Source organism: Colias croceus, chromosome 1 (assembly GCF_905220415.1).
Source record: "Colias croceus chromosome 1, ilColCroc2.1".
NCBI classification, from domain to species: domain Eukaryota; kingdom Metazoa; phylum Arthropoda; class Insecta; order Lepidoptera; family Pieridae; genus Colias; species Colias croceus.
Window position 1 is genome coordinate 13,575,456 of NC_059537.1, and position 20,073 is coordinate 13,595,528.

Sequence of the window (20,073 nt, forward strand, 5' to 3'; positions counted from 1 at the left end):
AACCACTGATTAAACTACGGTTTTAGTATTGTTAAACTTGGTCTAGTTTTTTTTTTTGGGTTTAAAGTTATTCTGTCTCTGTAGAGTATTTTATTTTATATAATAACAGTTGATTATAAGAATATTTACGGAATACTGTTTACTTACGGAAGTTTCTGCGGTAAGGACTTGAAAAATACTGCTAAGATTCGTATCGTCATTGATCGAATTATGATAATATACTCTTCACTAATCATTTTGTTGTATTTTTTATACTATGTTACATAAAACTGCACTTACAATTTTTATATTTTTTTAGTGTTGCGGTCAAGAATTAAATTCGTCAGTGATCAAGTCTATTTTGCGGTAAAAATTATATTGATATCAACAATATTTCTTCCGCTTCATTATATTAGGATTATAATCGATTCCAAGTTCATTCTAACCACAACCATATGTAGTATCGATCGTAAGGTGACACACCGGATCGTATACGACCTCAGGGGAGGTCACGGCTAAGGGGTGGTTGGCAATGGATATTTTGTAATGTTGGTAAATGAACAGCTATTTATCTGTATGGAAAATTCGAATAATGTAAAAATCAAAAATGAATAGATGATTGATTAATGATGGACGCCTATAGGTTTCGTTAGATTGCTCTCTAATATAAAATAATACTTATCATAAATATTTTATTGAAGATTAGAAATTAGTTTTGTCTTTTCATGAATCATAAACTATTTTAAGACCTGTTTTAAAAGAAATATACTTTTAACTAGATTTCCGCCCGCGGCTTCGCCCGCGTTTGCAAAGGAAAACCCGCATAGTTCCCGTTCCCATGGGATTTCCGGGATAAAAACTATCCTATGTGTTAATCCAAGTTACCCTCTATATGTGTGCTAAATTTCATTGTAAGCGGTTCAGTAGTTTTTATGTGAAAGAGTAACAAACATCCATACATCCATACAAACTTTCGCCTTTATAATATACTAGCTTCCGCCCGCGACTCCGTCCGCGCGGAAAAATTAAGAAAAATTAAGATTTTTTTTTCTACGTATTTTTCCGGGATAAAAAGTGTCCTATTTTATGCCCAGGATATTAAGGAATAATTATGCCAAGTTTCATCGAAATCGAACCGTTAGTTTTCACGTGATGCCTGAACATACAGACAGACAGACAGACAGACAGACAGACAGACAGACAGACAAAAATTTTTTTAATCACATATTTGGGTTTGGTATCGATCCAGTAACACCCCCTGCTAGTTATTTTTTCAATATTTTCAATGTACAGAATTGACCCTTCTACAGATTTATTATATGTATAGATTAACATGTCTTGTATTTTTTGTGTGTTAATAATAAACATACACATATTTCATTTTCATTTCACTTCAATTAAAGGATATTTAATCTTTTTAAAATGCATCTTTTTTAATTCCATAGATATTCCTTATTTAAATTATAATCTCTCTATATATCAAGCACTGTTAGTTAATACTTTGTATATTTTACGGAATATTTTATAAAAACCACAGATTGAAAAGATCATTAATTACCAATTAGTAAATTGTTTTTGACCCAGTAATGCCGTATATTACCTCATACAAACATACACACCTTTGTTTACACTATTCAGTTATTCAATACTAGATAGTTATTATTATTTTCTTCCGTAAGTCACGTGGTTGATTGCCAATGTAAATAGGTAATCCCCTACACAACGTGACAATTTATTTACATTGTTCCGAATTAAATTATTTGTAAGAGGCCTTTTATTTAAAAGAATAGGTTATAGAAATGAGCCATTTTTCATTTATCCAAGCATTTTATCGATTCCACGTTGAATTTGTTTTCAAATACATATAAAGAATAAATTGATTATTCATAATAACTTAACGAAAACTTTAAGTACAACTAGCTTTTCGCCCGCGTCTTCGCCCGCGTTTTCAAAGGAAAACCCGTATAATTCCCGTTCCTGAGGGATTTCCGGGATAAAACCTATCCTATGTGTTAATCCAAGTTACCCTCTATATGTGTGCTAAATTTAATGATAATCGGTTCAGTAGTTTATGCGTGAAATCCATACACACATACATACAAGCCTTTGCTCTTTATAATATTGGTATAGATATATGTATAGAGTCTTCATTGGTTATCATTGTATGTAATTATAGATTCCTCGAACAGTCGCGAATATAAGAATGATTTATGATCTTTTGCAAGGATTTTATTTCTCAGCTATATAATACTAGCGTCAAATTATAAGGAAACAAATAAGGCAAATTACTAAACCTGTATACAGACGTAATACACAGACTAAAGGTAAACATAGTGACGTAGAGTTACTAGGTGAAAACTCTACCACGCTAGAGCTGATAATGTTCGACTCTTATAAAACTCTATATGATGTAAAGAAGTGTAGAGTTTGGTAGAGTTAATATTTTGTAGAGAGTTCTTTTATCATGTATCGATATATTACTAAAAATAAACATAGAGATTCTATAACTATAAAATTAAATAATTTATATTTTTATGCGTAACATTGGAAATCTTATACGAAGACGTAACACAGTACCTAATAGTATATAACTATATAATTGTTAAAACTTATATAAGTAAATATTGATTATAACATATTTTAATCCCACCAAAAACATTTTCATGTAAAATGTTGCCAAGACGAGCCCATATGACTCGCACTGTCAAAAAGTTATCAGATCTCATGTAGAGCGAAGCTTCTAACACTACACGCCCTAACTCTACAAGGCCTAACTTCACAAACTCTACACCTTAGTCAAAATATGTGGCTTGGCCATTTCGCTACATTCACATCGGCGTAAGGTGAAAAATTAATTCACTGTGCATTACTTTTGTGTTATATACAATAGTTCTTGTAGTAACGAACGGCCAAGCCACATATTTTGACTAAGGTGTAGAGTTTGTGAAGTTAGGCCTTGTAGAGTTAGGGCGTGTAGTGTTAGAAGCTTCGCTCTACATGAGATCTGATAACTTTTTGACAGTGCGAGTCATATGGGCTCGTCTTGGCAACATTTTACATGAAAATGTTTTTGGTGGGATTTCATTTCTTTTTGTAAGTTGTTTGTAACAAAATTTTATAAGTATGTCGATTAAAGTTTTAATTTTTTTTTAACAAGGAGTACCTATACATATATATATCTAGGGGAACCAAGTTTTAGATTATTAGATTAGACCTCTAGCGTCATCAAAATTTAATTTAAAATTATAGGTCTCATACAAACTCCCATCCCCTAGTTTAAGGGGTTGGGGGATGAAAGTTACAAGTTTTATAATTTTTTTGTTGTTTGTGTGCTAATACTAGCTTACATACAAAATTTCAGCTTTCTAGGACATTAGGAAATACCTTAAGAATTTTGATGATCATCAGTGAGTCAGTGACGAAATTAGCGTTTTTTAGATATAAATAAAATCTGAAATATAAAAGCTAATGTAATTAAAACTTAATATGTTCAATAAGTCCGCTATTGACAATATATCCCGAAAATTTTGTTGATCTAGCATAATCCAAACCCAAGTTATGAGGGTTCAAAAAAACGTCGAAGCGCTTCGAGAAAAGATAGGTAGTGCCCGTGCGCTTCGCTTTCTTCTTTGGCTAGTCTTGGCGGGGGCACTACCGTGCCCCCAGACCCCCAGATAATACGTCCTGAATGCGCCGTAAATTACTCAAAAGGTAATTACAGATTGACGTAATCGAAATAATATAGTGTTCAATTCAAGTTATTTATAAATTGTAAGAATTTAAATATTTGTTTGTGAAGTGTCTTTTAAATATTCCACTGGCTTTTGTTGAAACACAAAATAATTTACAAAATAGTTGAATGGAAAATTTACAAAATATAATTGTTATTAATTTACCTATAGAATATATACAATAAACAATCCGATAGTAATGAATGAGGTTATCGAGCAGTCAATTTGAGTGTGATGAATATTTATCACTTGCTAATATCGTGCCGCGCAATTTAATAGTAATTTTGTTTTATTTTCTTCACATACATTCCACAATATTTTTTTACACCAACTAATTTACCGTGAAAAATGGAAACCTTGAAAATCCTTATCGTTCACTTGTGCAAATATAATGTAAACTCAGCCGATATGACACTAAAACCACTGGTTAAAAAGAAAAAAAAAATCACAACACTCCCGCCAATATTTGACAGACTATTTTTTTTTCAATTACGATGACATGGGTAATTTTTTTTTGAAAGGACGTGTTCGAATTTTTAAATTTCGCGATGGCGCGAAACTTGAGCGCGCGGTTCGATGCGCGCGTCGCGTGTAGAGACGGAGAAGTTAATGCGTGTAGTTTACTCTCGTAGAAACCGATACGGTTGCACCGCGTTTTAAGTAACAGTTAAACGAATTGATTAAATTGTTCACGCATTTCAAAACCGGTCGGCGTCTTAATTTGCTAATCTTTCTAAACATTAATACATTATTATGTAATTAGTGATCTGGGTTCGTCTCACATAACATTATTACGTAGGTTACATAATTTGATTTTGGCAGTATTATGTTACCGACGCGACGATACGATGACACTTTGATAAGTAAGTATAAATTTGAAGCGATTTTCTTCTAAACTAGTACTACTTTTTCAGACAATGTTGTGTACAATTAATGTATAAATATTTTCCTTGTATAGATTATCGAAATAAACGGTCGTATTTTTAACTACTCGACTTTGATCGCACGTGTCCGCTAATCCGTGGTTAATCTCCGTTTACCGGTCGTGCGACTCGCCCTCAATTTTCACGGACTTTTTCATCGAGAGATAAATAATTAGGAATGTCATTTTAATTGGGCGAAATACTGGGAGAAATGCAATTCGTTATCAGAGAGATAATAAATATTAAAAGTTATTGTTACAAATAATATTTTATAAGTACCTAGTAGTTTTCGTGATATCTTCTAAAATTATTTACATAAAAATGTTATAGTCTACTACAGCCTGCAATATTTTTTATATCAAAATAATTACTGAAGTATATTAATTAGTTAAGTTATTTTAAAATCAGGAAACTTGTAAAAAAATATCCGCCTCTTTAGTATAAATTAATAATGACACACTTATTTATTTTATGATGCAATTTACGTATTATTAGACTTATTACGAAAAAAAACCGCCCAAATACATTTTATTTTTATTTTATGTTTTTAATATCTAGTTAATCTGCAATGAATCTATAAACTAAAGATCATAAAAATCGAGCCATCCGTTCTCTGTTTATACATATTTTAACTGACATGATTTTGTTTATTTAATACAGGGATATGATGTAATATTTTACTTTTAGGTGTCAAGGTAATTGACTAACATCGTCCGATAAAAAATAACTTATTTTGAGTTCATTGGCTAGATTTAAAACTTATTTTAATTTAGAAATGTTTGGGTATGTTAAATTTAATGTATCATCCTTATAAACTCAAACTCAAACATTTATTCAATTAGACTTCTTCTAGACTTTTGAATCGTCATTACATATTTTTAACATTTACTACCGAATCGGAAGGCAGTACCTAGGAGAAGAACCGGCAAGAAACTCCATAGTTGCTTATAAATATTCTTTCATAATTTACTTATTCACGAATCATTTTTCTTTATTGCACGCCTCATAAGCGAAGCGTTGAGGTGGGTACTACTGTCACTTCGCGCAAAACATCTGATTTTTCAAACTTAAAATGTCTTTATGTATCATACATTGCACTTGTAAGATAATACATACACACACATATTAAGAAAAAACACTATTTTTAACGTTCATGATATTTTTGATGTCATTTTTGTTATTTAAACTAGTTAAAAAACAGTTTAAAAAAGTTCTGTCTTGGACGTCCGTGTGTCTGTATGTGCGGATCCTTTTTCTTGTTAACACGATAGCGACCGAAATACTTTACTAATCGAGTCTTTTTTTTTCTCTTACGCTTGAGTATGCTCAGGAATAGAACCCTTTCATTTTTCAGGGTCTGATTCGATGTGGTTTAATTGTTATTAAATAAACAAAAAAAATATCGACTTTTTTTTTTTTTTTATAGTGTACTCAAAATTCACCATTATAAACTCGATTCTTTATACTATAAGCCAAGGTTTAAAAAAATAAGTTGGTAGTCAGTCCCTTAAACCTGCGCAGTTTCACATCTAGGTGGGGCCACAAGAAAAATAGCTCATTATTACGGTACCGCTTTCTTTACTTTTCCAAATGTTTTATTTTATTTCATTTTTATATTTATAGTCACGTACTCTTTATAAATAATCAATTTTATTGTAAAGGATGAGATTATGAGGCGTGCACTTTTGGATTTTCCAAACTATTTTTTTTCTATACCTACTTATAAAAGTATCAAATATAAGCAACTATTATTTAAGTAAAAACTTTGTTAACTTCAATTTCTTCAGAAAAATGCACAGATAAAAATAATCGGCCAGTATGTCCTAATTAAAAACAACGAAGTACACCATTTAAATCCAAGAGAAAGACGCATAGTCATAAACAGTCTACAAATTAAGATATTATGTATATTTATGCAAAAAAAAAAAGTTTTCGACAACCATTTCTGTGTAGAAAGTAACATTAGACCGTGGGTACGATCTGTATTGTACATGTCTGTTCATGTTGCATATTTACATACTTACATATAAATAAATTTAGCGGTTTAGTGCATACTAAACTGTTTAAGTTTAAAAAAAAACATAAGAACAATGAGACTTAATTTTTTATTAAAGGGCTGATTTTTCAATCCATGGTTAAAGTTATTCGTTGAATAACGTATTAAACTACCATTTCAAAAATGTATTCTAATTACCTGCATTTGACAGTTTATAGGTGACATTTTAATATAATCGTGTAATATACATGTGTAAACTTATCCGTCCAATAAAGTAAGTAGGATGCTTTATTGGACGGATAAGTTTTAACCAAGGATTGAAAAATCAGCCCTAAGTAAAACATATTTTGTCCAATTTTAAATCATTCAATTTTTAATTTTTAATTTTTAAAGCTTTTTCTAAATCTTTATTTAAATTTGATATTCAAATTTGGAATTCAAAATTTTGTTTACATGAGCAATTTTAGTGAAATTCTGAATATTGGAACAGTAACGATTTCACTGTATTTTTGAATAAAATATGTACAATATACAGATAATTTTATGGAGTGTCACCCCTAAACTAATAAACAATGACGGATGACATTGAAGTGACTTGTGATTTTCTATTGAAGTCCAAATTACACAAATTATAGTCCATTACCGACACTTATAGACACTTTTCTGCAATTTGTCTTGAGAATGGTTTTTAAACTATATTTTTGACTTATCTAATTACCTAATGGTATCTACCATGCCCCAAGTAATTAAAAAAAATATTCAATGTACAGTCACAGTATTACAATATTATTTATTGTAATACTGTGGTACAGTTTTGACTTTCCTACGATTTTATTATACGTATAAACTAGCTTTTAAAGTTATAGCTAGTTTTGAAAGAAAAACCCGAATAGTTCCCGTTCCCGTGGGATTTCTGGAATGAAACCTATCCTATGTGTTAATCCAAGTTACCCTCTATATGTATGCTAAATTTCATTATAATCGGTTCCGTAGTATTTGCTTTAAAGAGTAACAAACACACACACACGTCACACACACATCCTCACAAACTTTCGCATTTATAATATTAGTAGGATAGGATAGGATGTACGTCTAACTATAGTTGTTAAATCTCGACCAACTAAAGTTTGTCAACTAAACCTATGATCCTACGTTAATGTACTACTACCGCGTCATACTTTCTCGATAACTGGTGAAAATCCCATATCTTGGAAACTATGAAAGTATACGAATAAAACCACGTGTATTGAGTGAAACGAATTGATTGTGTTCGCTCTAATCGGATAGATCACGGTCGAGGACGTTTGCGTAATTTGTTTTAAAATTTTATTTAGATTTGAGGAAATTGTTTGTAAATATTTATTTATGAAGTGTCCTTAAAAACACAAAGTAAAGCAATAAAAAGGTTAGAAGAAATTTGATTACTGAGGACTATAAACGTAAGGAGAAGGACATGAGATATTTTGTACTCTTAAATTTTTTAAAATAATAATTTAAAGGTTCTTCTGTACAAAAAATACTTATATGTGAACCAGTAACTAGATTAAAAATAGATACTATGTCCTTACCTAAAGAAGTAGTTCCGATGTAAAAATTACAGAGATATTTCGTATTTTTTTTTATTATTTAGGTAGTCCAGATTAATTAACCTCCACTCAAGGAATAACTAAACATGAGCATAGTCTATAAAGTTCATAATTATTCATCAGGTTTATACATAATAATTATAATCATTTGAGCGCATCCGTAAATCTACATAATTTAAATAAGGCATAATATTATCATATTGATTCACTACGTTGGATCGCTCTCGTATTTACAATTTACTTAACACTTTTCGATACATATTTTAAACGTTATTTGTTATTTTAATTGAAACAAAAATTTATGTAACTGGTTGTAAATCTGCCAATTGCCATAACACCTGTATGTATGTATCATAATTAAAACTTTAAAATTCATATAATTCTAAGACTAAGTACCTATAGGAGAAATAATAAACGACCAAAACATTGGAAAAAACTGTCTTTAAAACAGGCATTAAAAGTTGCAAGTCTACATCGGCCTCAAAGGCAGGCTCTTATTATTTTAATTCCCTTGTATTTGTCTTTACGTCAAACCGATCACATAAGCAACAGGTATAATTAACTCGATATTGCAATCGATTTGTAAAGGCGAACAACCTTTGTACACACCCTGTCATGTCGTACTGTTACACCGTATAGCTTTTTGTATTTTTTTTATTTGGTCAGTTAATCGGTATAGAACGTTCGCGATTAACAGGATATTGTTTGGTTACAGTATAAAATATTTCTATGAGTAGCAATGAAAAAATAATGTAACTTGTAGAAGTAAACAAGAAGAAATACACCACGTGATTGTTTAATGTTTTAGTAAGATAAAAAATATATTTAAAGAATTACATAAAAAGCCAATTCTGTTTTCTATGTTAAACAAATTATAATAAAAACTTAAGTATTTGTTTATCTTCACTGTACTATTTGTGTTTAATATTTATTGCAAGGATTTATTTATTACTAGCTTCCGCCCGCGACTCCGTCCGCGCGGATGTCGGTCTTCGCGTGGATGGTTTATTTCTCCATTTAGAGTAGGTACCTACCTCTGACAATAACATCTTATAAATATCTATTGGACCCAATTCCCAAATACGGCTAGGCCTATAATACGCAACGTGTGTTCGCGGTTCTACGGAACAACGTCTATGGATAAAACTGAAAAATTAAGATTAATTTTTTTCTACGTATTTTTCCAGGATAAAAAGTATCCTATTTTACGCCCAGGATAATAAGGTATAATTATACCAAGTTTCATCGAAATCGAACCGCTAGTTTTCACGTGATGCCTTCACATACAGACAGACAGACAGACAGACAGACAGACAGACAGACAGACAGACAGACAGACAAAAATTTTTTTAATCACATATTTGGGTTTGGTATCGATCCAGTAACACCCCCTGGTATTTATTTTTTCAATATTTTCAATGTACAGAATTGACCCTTCTACAGATTTATTATATGTATAGAAAAGGTGAAATAATTACTACAATAAGTATTTTATATAAATTATTGAAACATTGGTTATAAACACAGCGTTAAGAAAAAAAGAGGCCTGCATTATTCGTGTCTCGCACTTAACCTGCAACGGAATTTTTAGTAGCAGTAGGAAATAGTAATTTCACGTCGAATATGTAATTAACGAATGAATTTTTGAAACACAAGAATTCGATATTCGTGTTCGTTCATTTCGACGTTACGATTCGGTGTAACAGATGGCCGAATATTTAGGCAACCTTACATATTTCTCGAAGGGCGAGTCACGTGGTTGCGACAAGTAGGCAATTTATCAAGCGAGCTTAAATTAAAATATAAAAAGTATTTGACTTTTTCGTGTTTTGCAAGTTTGATAATACTGTATCGGTATATAATAAGTACTGATAGATCATAGAAGTAATAACGCAGTTATTCTGCGTGACATTTAAGTACAATCACCGATTTTTTTATTAATTTTTGGTTATATTGGGTATTGGGTTCATGGAATAAAAATATGATAAATTTACAATTAAAATAGTATTATATTAAATATATATTATATTAAATATTAAATATATATAAATATATAAATATAAATATTAAAATAGTAATCCTCTACTTCCATGAGTGTTACTTTGATATAAAATAATTAAAATATCAATATTTTGTGTAGTCATGAACAATTTATAACACTATAAATTGCATTAAATTGATCAAAATCGTTATATTATATAAGTTATAAAAAGGATAATAGATACATTAATGATATTTATTTATACAAAATAGCTATTAGAAATATAACGACCATTAACAGAAAGCTATTTCAGATTTGAGATTTTGATTTCTCTAATTAAAAATCTGTTATTGGGTGACTTATGTTACTTTCAAAAGTGAAGGGGTTTGTTGTTTGAAGAAAATCGATCAGTGAAACGCATGTGAAATGCATCTATGGACCCCATATCCACTCTACAAGGGGACGCGGGTCTTCACTTAATTTTTTTACACATAAATATAAAAAGAGCGTATGTGCAGAGCACACGTGTCAGAAGTGAAACTTCTTTGGCAAGTTTCAAAGCTTTTATGTCTAAGATTCAAAGATACCAAAATCGTCGCCTTAAGTACTCCATGACGGTATTGCCATGACGTGACTTTGATATTTTACTCTCAACGCGCCGAAGTTTCACTTCAAAAACTTCTTGTGCTCTCTTTTACAAGAGTTTTGGACTTAACAATTAAAAGCATATTAAATCTTTTTACACACGGACAGACTCTCATTTAAATCTTTGAAAAGTACTTATTTAATTTCTAAACAATATTATAATATAATATGGAAGTATAGAAATTATTCACAAAGATTCCACTATTGTCCCACAGTCTCATAGCAAATGTCTCTGTATATTCTCATAATTGAAACTTCTTATCGCAATTTCATCGATATATGGAACAAAAAGGAAAGGCCAATTATATACCAATTTCTATTACAATTGTTCACAGTGTGATACAATTATACGACTGTTTATGTGTTTATTTACGTTTTATATCAATGACAATATGAATCTATACTTAATATTGTAAAGGTGAAGAGTTTGTTTGTTTGAACGCGCTAATCTCAGAAACTACAGGTCCGATAGAAAAATTATTTCGGTGTAAAATAGCCCTTTTATCGAGGAGTATAGGCTATATATTATTATCTTCACGCTAAGACCAATAGGAGCGGAGCAACGCGGGGCACAGCTAGTAAGTAGGTAAATATTAAGATGTGGTGTTGTATGTAATATCAAATACCTATTTGTAATTAGGATAGTTATTTTATCTTTAGTCTCATATCGACCTAAACTATAATTTTCCACACATTTAGATTAATCCTCAAAATTAAATCCCTACATACAAAAACTCATAAAATCCATCTAATAGAACAAAATGCACATAAAATTTTATAAATAGGTGCTCAAATATCGACACTTATTTCAAGTTTATTCCATATTCCATCACGTAGCTTTAAAGTGGCTTTCTTTTGCCGTCTCTATGCGTTATTTTTACTTTTTTCGCAATTATATTTTGCTATCCCACGCACCAGTGAATACAATAAAAACGGCCTGGCCAGGAGTTTTATGGACGTATAAAAACCTACCCACATTTGCATATAACTGCACATACTTTATAGGTACATTATATACAAAAGTTTCGTAGCGTATATTTTCTTTGTGTTGGCGTTAGTTTATATTACGTTAAATAAAGTCAATTTTAATCTTAGATAAATTATAATAATAATTTCTGAGTTCATCAGTAATAACTCTTCGTAACAAAAAAATCGAGACAACAACTGTTATATGTTTCGCGTCTATTTTCGTACTATAAGACTTAAATTAATAAAATACATATTATAACATGACTTATTATTATTAAGAAGTATTATTACCTATACTATTTAAAAAGTGAACAAAATAAAGTTGAAATTATGATTCTTCAAATACATTGCATTGAATTGGCTTAAAGTTAAACTCTATACTTACGTATTGTTTTGTTAACAAAAGGTGATAAATAACATTATGTAAATAAGAACTAACAAGGTATACCGTATACCTAACAAGATTGTCGCATCGTTAATTTATTTTGACACTCGGAATCTGCATGTATGTTTTAGATAAGTTGAGTAATTTGTAAAATAAGTAATGGTAAGTCTGAAGTCCCTTGTCCCCGTAGTGGGGTAAGGGGCAGATGCATTATGCATACATCTGTTTTACTGATCGATTTTCTTTAGGGACAAGTAGGTGATCAGCCTTCTGTGTCCTACCAGACCGAGACATTTTTTTTTCTTCGTCTCCACCGGGAATCGAACCCAGGACCCCTCGGTTCTACGCTCTCGCGACAACCACTGTACCAAGGAGGCGGTCATACTGTACCAAGTAATGGTAAGGGTTTAGTTAATAGTAATTAACTTATATATTTATAGCTTATCACCCGCGGCTTCGCCCGCTTTTACTTAAACCTGATAAATTATATACTAAAACCTTCCTCTTGAATCACTCTATCTATTAAAAAAAACCGCAACTAAATCCGTTGCGTAGTTTGAAAGATTTAAGCATACAAAGGGACATAGGGACAGAGAAAGTGACTTTGTTTTATACTATGTAATGATGGGCTTTGAATATAATTTCCAAAATAAAGATGAACTGTATGTAAATGTCTACGGTAAATGTAGAGCCGTGAATTTTCACGATGTCACGATCTCTTACTACACGCTTTTCGCTCTAGGAGCAAACATGTATTCGCTTTTGCACGCCTTATAAGCGAAGCGTTGAGGTGGGTACTACTGTCACTTCGCGCAAAACATCTGATTTTTCAAACTTAAAATGTCTTTATATATCATACATTGCACTTGTAAGATAATACATACACACACATATTAAGAAAAAACACTATTTTTAACATTCATGATATTTTTGATGTCATTTTTGTTATTTAAACTAGTTAAAAAACAGTTTAAAAAAGTTCTGTCTTGGACGTCCGTGTGTCTGTATGTGCGGAGGATTTTCTTGTTAACACGATAGCGACCGAAATACTTTACTAATCGAGTCTTTTTTTTTCTCTTGCGCTTGAGTATGCTCAGGAATAGAACCCTTTCATTTTTCAGGGTCTGATTCGATGTGGTTTAATTGTTATTAAATAAACAAAAAAATATTGATTTTTTTTTATAGTGTACCAAAATTCACCATTATAAACTCGTTTCTTTATACTATAAGCCAAGGTTTAAAAAAATAAGTTGGTAGTCAGTCCCTTAAACCTGCGCAGTTTCACATCTAGGTGGGGCCACAAGAAAAATAGCTCAATTATTACGGTACCGCTTTCTTTTCCAAATGTTTTATTTTATTTCTTTTTTATATTTATAGTCACGTACTCTTTATAAATAATCAATTTTATTGTAAAGGATGAGATTATGAGGCGTGCACTTTTGGATTTTCCAAACTATTGTTTCAATACTTTCGTCACTATTCATCATACCATAATATACCTACACTAATATTCTTTCATACCATGTTTATTTACATGACATAGCAAAAATTGCAGAAGAATAGTATAAATTGATTTATACCTGAGTCGTCCTTCGCGTGCAAATGAACATAACTATTGCGTGTTTATAGAAATAAATTATAGTAATGATCTCCTTATATTACAGCATTGTAAGAAAAAAGATTATCCTACTTTAGAATAATACCTGATAAGTTATCATTTAATAAAAGTTTATTAAGTTTTTGAATTAATAGAAAAAATAAGGCAATAAGGTGCATAACCCCGTCTAAACAATATTACAAGTTAAATTTATAAAGAATAGAAAAAATTCGATCACGAGGCGGGACACGAACCCGCATCCTTTCGCGAATCGAATTTTTGATCGAATTTTTTGAATGCCATAAAACCAAAAAATATAAATTCAATATTACAAGTTATCACACAGAACGAGTAGCTTCACGAAGCAGCTCGTTCTGTGTGGACGTGGATCGGCAGAGAAGTGATTTACTTGAAGGCAGCTACTATTAAATAATGTTTAATTGATAAGGCCAAGGAAAGATCAACCTTTACATTATGAAAGTATCAAGAAGTGTTAATAACGAAGGATATATGGCAATGCCCTCTGCGCATGATCTTTACCATTACCGCTCAACTGGTGATGGTATGCTTCATCGGTAAGGCCGCCATTCCATCTGCAAGAAAACTTCCGCAAGAAATGTTCGACAATCTGTCTGACAGCAGCTTGCAAGTCTAATTCCGCGTTTCCACCTGCAAGTAGACTTGCAAGCTTCTGTCAGACAGACTGTCGGACATTTCTTGCGCAAGTTTTCTTGCAGATGGAAAGGCGGCCTAACACCTCAATAGTATTTTATTATCTATGCCTCGGTATTGCCACAGATAATATATATATATATATATATATATATATATATATATATATATATATATATATACTATACTAGTATTGCTCATTAATTATTTAAATATTTTTAAAGCGGATGTTACAAGATATTTGAACTGGTATGCGACCTTTTTATATGATCGTGTAATATGTAATGATTTCTTCCGATGGAAACATGATGGAAATGTCAGATTGTTTTTATCCGACGTGTAATACAAGACTTTTTTCCGGAAATGGAATATTGAATGAATGAATGAATGAATGAATGAAATACTCTTTATTGTACATACACAGTAGTAAATTTTGTTACATAGATAAGATAGCTTATAATATAGATGTACAAAGAGCGGCTTTATCGCTCGTGAGCGATTGATTGTAGTATGATTACGCATTTATGTATGTATTTGAATGTAAATACTTACATCTAGGTTCTTATAATATTAATTATTAAAATAAGACCTTACACATTGGAATTCGGTAGAAATACGTACCTAGTATCGTAGGAAGGGCTTGGAAATATTATTTGTAATACTTTATAGTATACTAGCTTTCCGCCCGCGGCTTCGCTCACGTTTTCAAAGAAAAATCCGTTCCCGTAGGATTTCCGGGATAAAATCTATCCTATGTCCTTTCGCATATTTATAATATTAGTATGGACTAGCTGCACCGCGCGGTTTCACCGTGACTCCACTCCTGTTGGTCGTAGCGTGATGACATAATATAGCCTATAGCCTTCCTCGATAAATGCGCTATCTAACAATGAAAGAATTTTTAAAATCGGACCAGTAGTTCCCGAGATAAGCGCGTTCAAACAAACAAACTCTTCAGCTTTATAATATTAGTATAGATAACTACGCCAATATCATTCGATTCAATCTCTTCTTTTTTTTGTTGTTAAAGTTATTTAAGATAAAAATTGTTTTTTTTTTTCAGATAAAGATGACGTCACACGTACATGTGATGAACGCAAAGTTATTACAAGAAATTACGACAGGATCGAAGCAAAAAATAAAGTGCTAACTTATTACCTTACGAGGCAATGAACTCGCGGATCCTGTATTCTGCGTATTAATTTTTTTTTGTTCCATTTGTTAATTATTGAAGTCTGTAACGAATATTTTTTAGTTGATGAACAAAGGTATCTAATAGGTTGTTATGGTATGATAAAAAAAAATTAGAAAAATATTTGCTCATTTTTTATTTCGAAGAATTATTTTTTTATCTGATACGGAATGGTATTATAATCTGTTTATAAGTAGATACAACAAAAGTAAAACAAAATATAAAAAGTGAAGTCGTATTACAATTATGACCGATATAAATAAAATATATCATACGTAGAGTGCAAACAGCAATCAAGTGCAAATGCATGCGTGCGTGCTCCGTTTCGAGACGATTCTTAGCTTTTATAGCATACGTCAAAAATATTGTGAATATGCATGCTGGTTTACTACAACAATCTAGTGTACTGTGTACCTATATTCATGTCCAATCTCGTGCGTCGTGTATGCTTATTTAAGCCAGCAGTCGACCATGCGTGCTAGTTTGTCAATAAACAAATAGGTAAACAAAAATTCATACTTGCTTATAGTCATTCGCATGCTCGCGCTTACAACAACTGCAATCGAGTGTAAATGCATCAGTGGTCCATACGTATGCAAGCCTGTTCCCATGCAGGTACTATCCTACATCAACATTTAAATGTATGTGCTACCTACTCCTATGCGCATGCTTTCCTACATCAAAACATGTGCATATGCATGCCTGCTCCCATGCGCATGCATGCCAGCTTACGTCTGAGCGCGTCCTGCAGCGCGGTGGAGAGAGCGGCAAGCGAGTCGCGCACGACGGCGTGATGGCGGTCAAACATGCCAATATCTGAGTATTTTTTCCTTTTTGATTATGTATTAAAACCACTATGTATTATTGAACACCCTATAAAACTTTTTTATCCGTCCTTGAGACGTACTAGGAAAAACATCATGGATTTTTAGAATATCAAGGCGCTATTATTAGTTGCCATAATGGCTTTCCTGTAGAAATAATGCCGCCTTAAAATTAAGTCTGTTAAAGTTACGAAGTAACAATTTTTTAAACAAATTAATTAAATATAGAAGCAATTAATCTCATGAGCTTTTATGACTGGATAAATATGGAAGGCATGTAAAGATATCGCTCTAGCTTTCAAAGCACTGCAGTTCATTCGTTATATTAGTATGAACAAGTTCCGCTAGATGGCGTTGAAATAAAAAATGTACTTACAAGCAGGATGGTCGTAGAGTGGCGCTACCCTCGTACCCTCAAGAGGTCCTCCAGCTAATTTAGCTGATATTGCTTCCAGGAACTCTCGTACGTTGTGTAGATCTTGACTCTCGCTTCCACCTTCGCATTCTTCGTCTATAAAAAATAAAATAAGTAAGGTACTAAACAACATTGTATAAAGAGCCTTACCTAGTAGGCTACTCATTACTTACTAATGTTATTTGAGAATTTGCTATGATATGCGTATTTAAATTATTGTTCCTTTTGATTTTATGCGAGAAACGTTTACATCAAATCGCTTTGCTTTTATCTTTTTAAGGCGTAGTTAATATCAAATATGGATGCAACAATTTCATAAAATTTTAGTATTAATATTTTTTATAGTATTCGCCTTGTCTTTATATTTCCATATTGTTGCGTAATAAAAAACACAATAAATATTTTTAAATACGGGTAATGTACAAATGTATTTTGAGTCATAAAAACTTTATTATTGTTTTTGTAAGCGGATACTAACTGAATTGCAAAAAAATTCATCATAAAAAATCTATGTAGGTTTAAAGTAATTAACAAGATAAAAAAAATAAAATAAAAAAAAATCTCATGAGGCGAGACTGTCAGAATCATCATCATCCGCCCATTTAATATTATCTTCTACGTTCAATATCTATACCTACATAATATATAAAAATGAATTCCTATTTCCCTTGTTCACAGCATCACCAGTGAACGGGTGGACCGATTTCGATGATTTTTTTTTTAAATATTCCTTGATGTACGAGGATGGTTCTTATGAATAGAAAACGTAAATATGTACCACGGGCGAAGTGTGGACGGACCGCTAGTTATATTATGTTTACCTATTTGCTCCAGCTTGTCGGTACTGAAAGACCACGGCATGAGGCTGATGGCTCGCTGCACTTGTCGCAGGAACCACGCACCGGATTCGAACTTGACAGGTCTGGAAGAGGTATAAATTAGCAGTTTTAAAACAGGTTTGTTGGTTATTAAAACTAAATAAATAATGTATAAATTATGTTGAATGAGAGTTGTTCTAGAATCACTTTTGAATCATAACATTGTTTTGTCAATAACTATAAATAATAAAAAATGTACTAGTTCAGAGAGCGTACTACAGTATTCAGGAATATATGGACGATAATTACCTACCCATGGAGGGTTGTCGCGTAAAAACCACAGGACAGTTCTTTGGCATATATTATGATATTATATTATGTAGGTAGTTAGATATAAGTTACATATTATGTAATATTGACATGATTTTGAAAGAGCAACTATGGAGTTTCTTGCCGGTTCTTCTCCATAGATACTGCTTTCCGAATCGGTGGTAAATGTTAAAAATACTTAAGTAATGACGATTCGAAAGTGCTACTAAATAGTAGTCTAATTGAATAAATGAATGTTTGAGTTTGAGTTTGAAACTATCGGTAAAGATTTGTTATGTGCATTTGTTTTGGCATGAATCAACATAATTGCTGTTCATGTTTATTGTTCTTATTCTGTGGGTACAAAGAGCCTATTAGAACTATTAAATACAAATGCAAGCATTTCAAAATATAAAATTATTGGATCCAAAATCTTTGTTGCGAAATAATGTTATTTAGCACTGCGCTAATCGTGGTTCATTGTCACCTCACAACGTATCAAATCAATAAAATGTTAAATCAAGCTTGCTTATTTTTATTCGTAAAAATAATGGAGTTGATGACCTGGGTAAAAAAATTTGTTTCTTTTTCTAAGGAATACAAGAAGCCTAAGCAGGTTCTGCATAAGAACAAAAAGATGAGAAAAACTCGTAACTTTGATGTTATCTCTCTGCATATTATATCTGCAGGTTTTGTAATTTATTACAGCTTAAATAATATGTACTATATGGAATTTTATCAAATAAAAATTTTTAATTTGTGTTTTTGCTAGGTAATTAAAAATTATAATAATATTTTTTGGTTATTTCGGATTCACACTGGCCAGTGCGCATTGTTTTTTTTTACGTATCATTTTTTTCTCGTCAAAGTTGAAGTGTTTATTTAGCCTTTTGTTTTAGTTTAATAATAAAATATAATTAATTTTGTAAGTTTGCTGAGATTTGTTGAGTTCTATCTTGTTGCCAATCTTGTAACACGACAAAAAATATAGCGGTTTCTTTCTAAAAAAATAAAAAAATCGGATATCAGTTCAGCTGTGCACACAATATGTCGTGACTAAGAAAAATGGTTGCCTGTAAAGTCGGTTTTACGGGCGAAGATTTTACGTGACAACGTCTCTCTCTCGTTCGGTGACTCATCGTAACGTTACCGAGCGACACTTTTTCATAAGTGACTCCCAGCCGCAACCTAATTTAAGACGTTGTCACGTCAAAAATAAGGATTCACTTACGGTGCATTTACATCGAACTTATTATTAGTGTAACCAGACGTAGATTATTCTTTCGTTGTTCTTAGTGCGTTGAAAAGATTCTATGCAATGTTCTAATACTGAACAACACTGAATACGAGTTTTCGTTTACACTAAAAGATCACGAAATAATGCTCTTTCTCTAGCTCTAGCTCTATGTTCGTTTGATGTAAATGTACCGTGAGATATTATCATGTCCATTAATCCATGTTTATGTTTATTCTTTTTCATTAATAAATACAATACTAACTGATGATATTCGCAGATGCAGGGGACCAAGCCGCCCAGATTGTCGCCGCCGCATCGACGGCAAATATGCTTGTCCGCTGCAGCAACACACGTCTTGGTGTGGGTGTCTTGCTCTCTGAAAATAATAATATATTTATCTATAATAATAATATTATAAAGCTGAGGAGTTTGTTTGTTTTTGTGAATGCGCTAATCTCAGGAACTACTGATCAATACTGTATCTGTATACGTATTACGTACTGTAAAACCATACCTTATTACCGGTAGTAATAAGTCATAGTAAGAACGTTGCGATCTCGTATTTAAAAAAAATATATCGTAATCGCTATTTAGGTATTTGTACAAAATTATATTGAATCTGCACTTGCAGTTAATGGTTCTATAACATTATGCAATACTTTGCGTAAAATGAAATGGAAATTAAAAAAAATATTTTAATATTATAGTATTTTTAGATTCAAGAATTAAGCTTCCGTATTTACAACTTAATAGCAGCTAAGGTGCGAATTTTTATTATAACTTTCTAATTGTTAAGGACTGAGTATTGTACCTA

At 31.7% G+C, this 20,073-nt stretch overlaps 1 protein-coding gene across 4 annotated transcripts in view; it reads right to left on the reverse strand.

The window, feature by feature from the left end:
- The window catches only part of LOC123696652, a 102,150-nt gene that overhangs the window by 50,440 nt on the left and 31,637 nt on the right, over positions 1–20,073 (reverse strand). For 2 of the 4 annotated variants that reach the window (XM_045642992.1, XM_045642983.1), the window contains exons 2-4: positions 19,522–19,635; positions 17,717–17,817; positions 16,857–16,991 (exon numbers count right to left, since the gene is read on the reverse strand). In XM_045642992.1, the coding sequence (XP_045498948.1) occupies positions 16,857–16,991; positions 17,717–17,817; positions 19,522–19,635 (350 nt within the window). Of the gene's footprint in view, positions 1–4,050; positions 4,322–16,856; positions 16,992–17,716; positions 17,818–19,521; positions 19,636–20,073 lie in introns of those variants that run through there. The other 2 variants (XM_045643010.1, XM_045643001.1) reach the window with 2 other exon arrangements.